A 9,823-nucleotide genomic window follows, 5' to 3' on the forward strand; every position below is an offset into this window, starting at 1 on the left:
TGTTAACTTTTAATATCAAACAAACCAGCTAAGTATGTCATTTTTATATCACACTACACTGCAAAATGAAACAATCCATAGTTAACTAGTGTTTTGAGGGTGGAATGACTGTGTTATTTGGCATTAATAGACAAGTTATACGCCCAACAACTTTATATCCAAGCTGGGAGAGAGCACGAGGACTGCTCATGTCATTCAGGTAGGATATACAGGACAGTTATGTTTTTTTAAAATAAACTGGTTGCAGATTAGTATTCTGTTGTATCGAAAATACATTTTACAATCTGCAATGTTTCAATTTCCAACTTTAATTACTGAACAAGTGATTACATTGTTGCCACCAGCCAGAATGTTAAATCATGGCAGCCTGGCGGCACTGTGTACAGCTTTGTAAAATGTTAAGCTTAAGATGAGAAAATGACGACCAAATAGGCCTACCAATAAACATGTATCCATTTGCTAAAGCAAAGCTAAGCTACATGCCCTAGCGGCTAGGCCTAGCCCCACAGAAACCCTATCATCGATCTGATAGGCAACCGCATAGATATGTCCCAATTTCAGCACCATGGACAGTGGATGGTAGTGGCTCCCCACTGTAGGGAGTGGGGGCCCACTCCAAACTTGTGGGGGTCCAGAGAAACTGCGTTACGCCAGTGTATAAGACAGACACTTCAAAACCTTATTCCTTACGATTTATTTTTGGACTGTCTGTTTTGCCATGTACAAGTGTGTTAATCAATGTGTTTCTATGGGTTATAGCAGTAAAGGCCAAATTCAACGTTTCATCAAATACATATATTTTTTATACCTACAGGGGTCCTCAAATTCAAAATCAAGTGGCTAAATTATCAATTTGATGACCATATTAAAACAATTCCATATATTAACTTAGTAGATATTGCGATCTATGGGCTTAGACCTTAAGACACTTTATGTTGGTGTTTTCTTTATTTTGGCAGTTACCTGTATATACCTCCAATAAAATCTTTGAGCAACCAATTGTGTATGTTTGTATGGGAATGACTGCCACCTGATGGCAATGTTAAGTAAAACTGTTTTGAAACTGTTGAGCTAAAACAGTTTGTTTATTTTTTTTTTTGGGGGGGGGGGACAACAGAATAAAAGATACAGTAAGAAAATATAAGAGTCATATACAACAGTCAATTCAGTAATTAACTTGATATAGTCCCCTTTATAACGGTCCTTTCAGTTTTGGAAAAATGACATGGGAAAAGCATGAAGACATACAGTCAGTGTCAGTTGTCATTTAAACCTAAGCAAAGTCACAGTAGGCGTTACAGTAAATTAAGTAAGTAAATTAAGTAAGTGAACTATATGTATGTAAAAACAAATGTGTGGGTGTATGATGATCCATTTATGTAGAATACATTTGATTCTATTTATTTATGTATTCCATGTGGAAGCAGCACCACTCTTTAATCGTTCATGACAAATTTCCCCACGTGTTCAATAAAGTATATCAGATCAGATCAGTGCTCTTTAAGCTGCAGGGTTAGTGGTGACCTCCTCCAGCAGAGGCTTATACTGCTCCAGGTCCTGGATGTTCTGCAACATATCAGAGCAAAGTTACACATTACTTGGCAGGACACAACAAATATTACCTTGGTTGTGTGTATCTACATATCCGTATTCTACTTCCATTTGTATGGCCGTTGTATTCGCTCTGTTCAAGGGTTCTCTGTTCATACCTCTTTTCCCTCCTTTCCATTCTTGTACAAAGCCTTGAGACCCAACACCGCAGAGCTTATGGTGACACAAAGCTGAAGGACTGCAAGGACGATGAGCACGATGTCCAAGGCATTCATCAACATCTAATGGTAGAACAAACACATGGAGGAGGATTTGAACATATTGACTGGATTGTTTAGCAAGATAGTGCTGTTGGTGAACACTGGAAAATACAGAAACAGACTGGCATACCAGCTATTAGAATGTGCTTTAAACATGGTACCCACTATCTCTGTTTATGGACACACATGTTAATTGCTAAATTAAGCAGTTTGATCCATCTAATCAAATGTTCATATTTTACTTAGAAGGGACACCTTCCTCACATGATGGATATCATTAAAAAACTTCATTCAAAAGCACTCACCTGAGCAATCTGCTTGGCATCTTTGCATTTCGCCAAGAGTCTATCCCTCTCCGGATCACTGGGTGGTTTTGTCACCTGGCCGCCATAGTAGTCATCTCGCCAGTTATAGTTGTCATCATTGCAAATCCACCAGAAATTGGAGTTTGCCAGGTCTACAGCATACAGCACAATTCCCGTAATGGCCAGAGCAGCACCTGACAGGTTCATCAACACATTGATGCCCACCTAAAACACAATCAGGGAATATAAAACCAGTTTGACTCAACTGAGTAAACCACAGAGTACTAGATGTCTCAGATATTCAGTTGATTATAATTCAACTGGATCAGATTGAATGATTGTTCAATGGAGGAAGGGAATGAGGCTAAGGAATGACAGCAAAGAGTTAAGGTATGTGCATCAGTGAACAACTCACCAAGCAGGGACTGGGGAACTTCTCAGCCAAGATACACATGATGCCAACTGCTATAAACTAAGGAGAAGGCACACATATCAAATACAAATAACCTACACATGTGTCCTGATAAATAAACATTTCGCAAGAAAATACACAGACATTTGACTTTAACCCTGCATTTTATTTTTAAAAAGACTAAGTCTGGGTAGGCAGTTACTTATGTTTCCTGGTTTGTTTACTGTGGTTATAACCCCAAGTGAAATCATGTTATTTCATACTAAACATGATGACATGGTAAACGATAACAAAATAAAGTAAGCTTACCACACCACCAAGCCAATAAGGAACCCCAGTCCATCGCAGTGAGCTAGAATAATCAGTGCTAACAAGGATCGCTCCCAAGCCAATGTTGAGTACTCCCACCATGATCTGTATAGTCTGTGAAATAAGAAAATAATAATTTTAGATAACTCTCTCTCTCACTTCGGATGACAAATGCGACCCAGTGATGATAGACAGGTATGTTGTGGTGTGAGTGTGCGTGTTATTTTAGTTCACCCACCCCCAGAGCTGACTGGGAACTTGCTTGGAGCCTCCTCAGTCCCTGGGACACAGAGCATGCTGGGCTGTAGCACAGGGTACCAAGTATTTGACACAGCAGGGGCCAACTGCTTCCTTCTTTAGAATTCACAGTAAATACAGTCACCCCTCCGCCTTTGGTCACAGTCACTGACATGCTGGCCACTCCTGGTTACACAGCTCTAAAACAAAAGGCATAACAATCACCTTAATGTTAAATAAGTGTGTATGCCTTATACTGTAAGTCATGATGTTAAAAGGTGCACATTCATTCCAATAACATCTGGTGAAGTCTTGTATCCTACAGAGACAATACTGTTTTTTAAAGGACCAACTATCCATTTCGTTTGAGAATGTATTGCATTGTACAGCACTCTGAATTTCTCTCTTACTGTCACTGCTACAGTGTGTATTGGGTCAGAGTGACAAACAGGTTCCATCCCATGTGGACAACATTAAAGTTAATCTACCCATTATTTTTGTTGCTTTGTTTTCCTTCATTACGGTAATCTCTTGCGTCATTGAAAGATGATAGGGCATGTCATAAAGTGTGGTGATGAGTGGGTGTAGAGCCTCTGATACACATGAGCAGGAAGTGCACAACATAAACCCCCCCCTTCTGGGAAATGACTTGAAACAGCAATTGTATTACCATGTTGCTCAATTAACTTATGAATTCAATCAATTCAGTACAGCACAAATTTCTGCAGCACTGTACGGTAAAGCGTTTAGGCTACTGATTGTTTACTTCGATATGGGGGAAACTCACGTCATCCACTTACAATGTATAGCACCCACCTGGGCGATGCCATCAGTGGCAGCCATTTTGAATTAGAAAGCACTCCACCCATTTTGTACCAGGTAGGCTACAGGTATTTACAAATAGTGTTTCTTTTTAGTTAGCAGCAGAAAGTACCCATACCATATAATGTCCCAGTAAACCAGATTAAACAGTACTGTAAAATACAGTACTATCCAGGAGTTACACATCCGTCTGTCAGTGGTGGAGTTCGTTTTGCATGTCCCGGTGCCCCGGGTGTGTAGAGATTTCACTTAAGGACCAATGGAATGGTCTAAAATGAGCAAACTCCGCCCATCAGGAGCACCCGGCCATGCAAAACAAACTCAACCATTGGGTGTTCCAAAACACTTAAATCCCTCCCCGACACACGAGAGAATGTAAACCATGAAATGTTTGCATAGATTATAACTGCTGAACGTTGCAGTGTGAATTGTTTAATATCTATTTTTGAGAGCATGAAACTACACACAGATGTTTTAAGATTTAAATTCACTGAAAACGTATTATTCAACAACACATATTTTACAGAAAAGCTCACCCGTTCCTGGAATTGAGATGGACACCTCTACAGGTCTTGTGCAATCACAATGGCAGACCAGCCTGCTTGTTGCGCAGTTTGGTTTCCTTACAGGGAAGTAGCTGGTAGGGAGGGCTCAGCCAGTCTCAGCTAGTTTCCAACAGGCCCTCCTCCTCACTTTAAAGAGATCCTGAGAGGTTAACCCTTCCCTCACTGAATAATAAACATATAATGGATTCCTGTCTTTCCTGCCATACTGAAGAATCCCCACCACCACACACACAAAGCAAGGACTCCACAGTTGTTCTTTGCCATTTTAATGATTTTCTTTGTTTTTAATACAACAAGCCGGGGCAAAGTACAAAGACGTGCAGTGTTGTTTAAGAGCGCATGCCAATACTACGTTACAATCACTAAATTCTTTACTTAATGACTGTTGATCTTAATGACTGTTTGAATGAGGTCGACACCAGGAAAGTCCATGGCAATCACCCCGAAACATGCACTGCTGTGGTCACTAGAGAACTGTCTCAGATACTGATCGAGCCATGGGTCAATCTTTTCAGCCACCTTCTTGGGAGTTAGAAACATGCCCAACAGTGTGCCAATGCCAGTACCACTGGAGTAGCTCAGAACGATATAATCCCCACCACAATCACCTGAAGCTTGTGTCAAGTGTTTCACAATTTTGTTCTCCTTGTCTGCAATATGAGTAACTTCATAGTCACCCTTGCTGTCTGTTTCCAAGAGAGGAATGCCCAGCTTAAAGCTGGATTTCTGTACAAATATCATCTTTCCTCTTGCCTCAGCCATAGTTGGCATGTCAGACTTCACCCATACATCTGTATCATCAATAATCATTTTTCCAACCAGCTCCTCAACATGATCTTTATCAAACAAATCAGGCTTTACTCTAATGAGAACTGCCTCACTTCTGAATTCGGACAAAAATGCTCTGATCGTGTCAAGGACCTCATAGAACGACTTGTGTTGGTAGACAACCCAATGCATGACATAGAGTTTGTTTTCAAAGGCGAATATCCTGAGGTCCAGGTAGCGTATGCCGGCCCTCAGCTGATCCCCCAAATCCCAGGCCTGACACTCTGCCGCTGGGCCTCCATAGAGAGCCATGGTGTCATGGGTACCAGGTATGGTGATGTCAGAGATTAATTTGTCATCATCAATGGCCTCCATCCAGCCAATCTTGTAGGATTCTGGGAGTAGGAGTCCTTTGTCATTGAAGAAGAGGTCCTTTCCGTGGCAAAAACCTCTAAAAGTAAATCATACAACAAAGGATTGACTCATTTGTTTGTCATCGAAATATTGGTGTTTGAGGGTTGTGAATGGTGTATAAGCTCAGTCTAAAAATATATTGGTGTCACCTTGCACTTTCCTGAGCAGTGTACTCACTTTACCAAAGGCACCTTGTTCTGCAATTAACGTCGTACCATTTATCAAAGGTCATCAGCTAGATAATAGAGACTGAAATGTTGAAGAGAGGCTTTACAAAGTACCATGCTGTTTCATACACAGATGGGAGAATATAATCAGTCAATGGAGCATGGGATTGAGGGTGGTAGTGTTTGTAAAATATTGAAAAGCCAAATAAAGAAACCATGTTGAAAAAATATCTGTATATATCTAAATATCTGTGTATCCCTGTGAATTACTTCATTGCACCAAAGCTATATGTCACGTACACTCCCTTTCCGTCACTCGGGGTCGTCAGGCTACTCATTATTATGCACACCTGTTGTCAGACTCAATCACCTGCCTGATTACCTTCTATCACTCCCTTTAGTTCAATCCCTAGGCGTTAATGTTTCATGTCAGTACGCCACTCCTGTTTCTTGTTTTGTTCCATGTTCGTTTATTTATTAAAAATACACTCCCTGAACTTGTTTCCCGACTCTCAGTGTACATGTTACACCATATGCCTTCCCTGTAGCTCAGTTGGTAGAGCATGGTGTTTGTAACACCAGGGTTGTGGGTGCGATTCCCACGGGGGGGCAGCACAGGTAAAAAAATAAAAATGTATGAAATTGTATGAAATGTATGCATTCACTACTGTAAGTCGCTCTGGATAAGAGCATCTGCTAAATGACTAAAAAATAATAAAAAAAATACCACAAAAACATGAATTGACTCTGCATTTTGCTCACTTTTCATAAACTTTTTTTTTCTTCCATTAAGTTTAAACTAAAAGAAGAAAATGGTAGGTTCAATTTAGAGTGGACAATGTAAACCCCTACAATATACGTTCTGGAATTAATGGGGACTTATTTTAAATACCTGTAGTCATACTTACACAAAAAGCAGTAACATGTAGAGGTGGCAAAACAGAGCTTTCTCAGTGGTCCTCATGGTCACGTTAAAGGAGGAAAACATTCAACAACCTGCCAAAAAACATGAATAATATAATGCAAATCCAAAAATCATACTCCTGACTTTCTATATAGCCTTCCTTTTCTAGATGGCTTTCCTATACCAAGACTGAAATAAAATGTTTCACCTGGCTAAAGACTGGGATACTCACATACAGGTCTTGCCTAAGGAGTTTCACGCTGGTGTTGTGACCTCTGCAGATTGGCAACAAAATTATAGCATACTGATAAAGGATAGGTGTGGCCTCGTAGTGTTTACCTACTGTTTTTTCTTTTCCTTTGAGAAAGGTTAAGCACACTTCAAAAATATCAAATTAAATCAAATGGTACATTCTCAGCCTTGATCTGCCTTCACCAATGTGAGACGAGCCTCGTTAAGAATGTCATTATCTAGGTTTCCAGACAATTTGGCGACAGATTTTAATATGACTATTCTAAAATCTGCATAAAGAACATATGCACATTTTACCACCAGTCAGTAGGTTTCCACCCAATTGGAAACAGATTTTCATGCGAATATTCTAAAATCCGCATTAAGAAAAATATTTTTAGCAACATTGGTGTTTCCACCAAACAGACTTGTTGCGGATAAAAGTCCATGCGTGAGGATGTAGTGCACACAAAATGTACTTTTTCGCTTAAAGCTGCAATATGTAACTTGTTACTGTCATTCCCATTGAAAGCAAGTCTAAGAACTCATTCCACGGAGAGCCGGGCTTTCGCTCCACCCTTGTACTTGATTATGGTTAGTAATTAGTATGAAACGCCCTTCACCTGGTTGTCTAGGTCTTCATTGAAAGGAAAAAACAAATACCCGCAGACGCTCTGCCCTCCATGGAATTAGTTTGACACCCCTGGTTTAGATAGTATGCCTACAATGATTATCTACACCAGGGGATCCCAAAACGTTTTCACTCGGGACCCCCTTCCCCCTACGCGCGCACCACATCCACATGTACTTTCATATGATAATTATTATATCAAATCAATATTTGCGCATAAAGGTGTTTCCACCGCCATTTCTCGCGTAATTAATTTTACCGACACAAAAACATCCCACCATGTCCAATGAACAAATTATCTGTTGGCATTTATAAAATTGAAGCCTACAGAAACTTCCTGCTTCCATCACAGCTTTCATAAATATTTTTTTTATAAGATATGACTTTACGTAAAATTCATTAGGGTGGCGCAGTGCTTTGATTTAGTTAGTAGGCCTAATAGGCTGTTATTCACCTTCTAAACCTAATTCTCATGTCATTAAAGAATTAAATGAATGCATGTGGGATTTTATGCTCATTACCGCACAAAAAAACTCCAATAATTTAAAGGGCCAATTTGCAGTTAAAACAATAACAAAGTAGACACCCCAACTCTGTTATGGTATGGTAAAAAAGCTGAGGGATGGGCCTGGAGAAATGTAACCACTCTCACATTCATAAACATGACGGTGCAAGGACTGACCATCCATGATATTAATATTTTCTTTTCAACCAAGTTTTTAGAATGCAGTGTTTGTTTACATTTACATTGTTTTACTCCAATGTTTGTAAACTATTTTGGATTTTGATAGGGTGTGATAGTTGAACTAAGATCATGAGGCATTGTAAGGCTCGGGCGTCGTGAGTGAGGAATCAAACGCAGGAAGCAGCGAGCACAGGGTAGTGGCTTTTTAATGGGTCAAACAGGCGAGCACACACAAGCCACCCCAAACAGCGAATAACGCGCACACAAAATAAAGTGCCCCAAACACAGGGGAAATCACATGCGGCGCAAAAACAAACGCACAAGCACAAACAGGAATGACAATCCCGCACAATGAGAAGGCGGACCAGCTAATACTAATAGCCCCACTAATCACCCCCACTAAGAACAGGTGCACACAATCAAAAAAGGGGGAAAACAAAAAAGGGAATCAGTGGCAGCTAATAGGCCGGTGACGACGACCGCCAAGCGCCACCCGAGCAGGAGGGGGCGCCACCGTCGGTGGGAATTGGGACAGTACCCCCCTCCTGAGGCGCGGCTCCCGCAGCGCGCCGACACCGTCCTCGAGGACGACCCGGAGGGCGAGGCGCAGGGCGATCCGGACGGAGGCGATGGAAATCCCTCAACATGGATGGGTCCAAGACGTCCTCCGCCGGCACCCAGCACCTCTCCTCCGGACCGTACCCCTCCCAGTCTACGAGGTACTGCAGGCCCCTCACCCCTCATCGGGACTCCCCGATGTCCAGAGGGGGCGGAGGGACCTCCGGCACCTCACCTTCCTGCAGGGGACCAGCTACCACCGGCCTGAGGAGAGACACATGAAACGAGGGGTTAATTCGGTAATAGGAAGGGAGTTGTAACCGATAACACACCTCGTTTATCCTCCTCAGGACTTTAAAGGGCCCCACACATTGCGGCCCCAGCTTCCGGCAGGGCACGCGGAGGGGCAGGTTCCGGGTCGAGAGCCAGACCCTGTCCCCCGGTAAGAACACGGGTGCCTTACTGCGGTGGCGGTCAGCACTCCTCTTCTGCCGTCCACTGGCCTCCTTCAGGGATTCCTGGACGGCTCTCCAGGTCTCCTTGGAGCGCTGTACCCAGTCCTCTACCGCAGGAGCCTCGGTCTGGCTCTGGTGCCATGGTGCCAGGACCGGCTGGTAACCCAAAACACACTGAAAGGGTGACATGTTAGTAGAGGAGTGACGAAGTGAGTTCTGGGCTAACTCCGCCCAAGGAATGTACCTCGCCCACTCCCCTGGCCGGTCCTGGCAATACGACCTCAGAAACCTGCCCACCTCCTGGTTCAACCTCTCCGCCTGCCCATTACTCTCGGGGTGATAACCGGAGGTCAAACTGACCGAGACCCCCAGCCGCTCCATAAACGCTTTCCAGACCTTGGATGTGAACTGGGAACCTCGATCAGAGACAATGTCCTCCGGCACCCCGTAGTGCCGGAAGACGTGGGTAAATAGGGCCTCCGCAGTCTGCAGGGCCGTAGGGAGACCGGGCAACGGGAGGAGACGGCAGGACTTTGAAAACCGATCCA

At 42.7% G+C, this 9,823-nt stretch overlaps 2 protein-coding genes across 4 annotated transcripts; both read right to left on the reverse strand.

Annotated features, from left to right (window-relative positions):
• Positions 1-682: 682 nt before the first annotated feature.
• Positions 683-4,547, reverse strand: LOC115178594 (transmembrane protein 176A-like). Its single transcript, XM_029739851.1, has 7 exons — positions 4,433-4,547; positions 3,076-3,274; positions 2,838-2,951; positions 2,532-2,588; positions 2,117-2,341; positions 1,710-1,832; positions 683-1,566 (listed from the first exon to the last, which is right to left on the reverse strand). The coding sequence occupies exons 2-7, from the start codon at positions 3,247-3,249 to the stop codon at positions 1,501-1,503; spliced, it is 759 nt and encodes a 252-aa protein (XP_029595711.1). The 5' UTR covers positions 3,250-3,274; positions 4,433-4,547; the 3' UTR covers positions 683-1,500.
• Positions 4,548-4,712: 165 nt separating this feature from the next.
• LOC115178570 (1-phosphatidylinositol phosphodiesterase) lies at positions 4,713-7,291 on the reverse strand. Of its 3 annotated transcripts, XM_029739835.1 has the most exons (4): positions 7,265-7,280; positions 6,948-6,990; positions 6,720-6,807; positions 4,713-5,681 (listed from the first exon to the last, which is right to left on the reverse strand). In XM_029739835.1, the coding sequence occupies exons 3-4, from the start codon at positions 6,797-6,799 to the stop codon at positions 4,838-4,840; spliced, it is 924 nt and encodes a 307-aa protein (XP_029595695.1). In that variant the 5' UTR covers positions 6,800-6,807; positions 6,948-6,990; positions 7,265-7,280; the 3' UTR covers positions 4,713-4,837. The 3 variants fall into 3 exon arrangements, with proteins under 3 accessions (XP_029595695.1, XP_029595703.1, XP_029595688.1); XM_029739843.1 differs by having other exon boundaries at positions 6,924-7,291; XM_029739828.1 differs by having other exon boundaries at positions 6,948-7,290.
• Between the last annotated feature and the right edge of the window lie 2,532 nt (positions 7,292-9,823).

The sequence above is a fragment of the Salmo trutta genome, chromosome 3, assembly GCF_901001165.1.
Source record: "Salmo trutta chromosome 3, fSalTru1.1, whole genome shotgun sequence".
NCBI lineage: Eukaryota > Metazoa > Chordata > Actinopteri > Salmoniformes > Salmonidae > Salmo > Salmo trutta.

Bases quoted from the DNA above. Each gene is read 5' to 3' on its own strand.
- LOC115178570 (XM_029739843.1), bottom strand. From the start codon at position 6,799: ATGTTTTCCTCCTTTAACGTGACCATGAGGACCACTGAGAAAGCTCTG. The intron at 5,682-6,719 runs GTAAGTATGACT...ATTTACTTTTAG, and splicing joins TACATGTTACTGCTTTTTGT to AGGTTTTTGCCACGGAAAGG.
- LOC115178594 (XM_029739851.1), bottom strand. From the start codon at position 3,249: ATGTCAGTGACTGTGACCAAAGGCGGAGGGGTGACTGTATTTACTGTG. The intron at 2,952-3,075 runs GTGGGTGAACTA...CTTATTTCACAG, and splicing joins GTTCCCAGTCAGCTCTGGGG to ACTATACAGATCATGGTGGG. The intron at 2,589-2,837 runs GTAAGCTTACTT...CCTTCTCCTTAG, and splicing joins CTTATTGGCTTGGTGGTGTG to TTTATAGCAGTTGGCATCAT.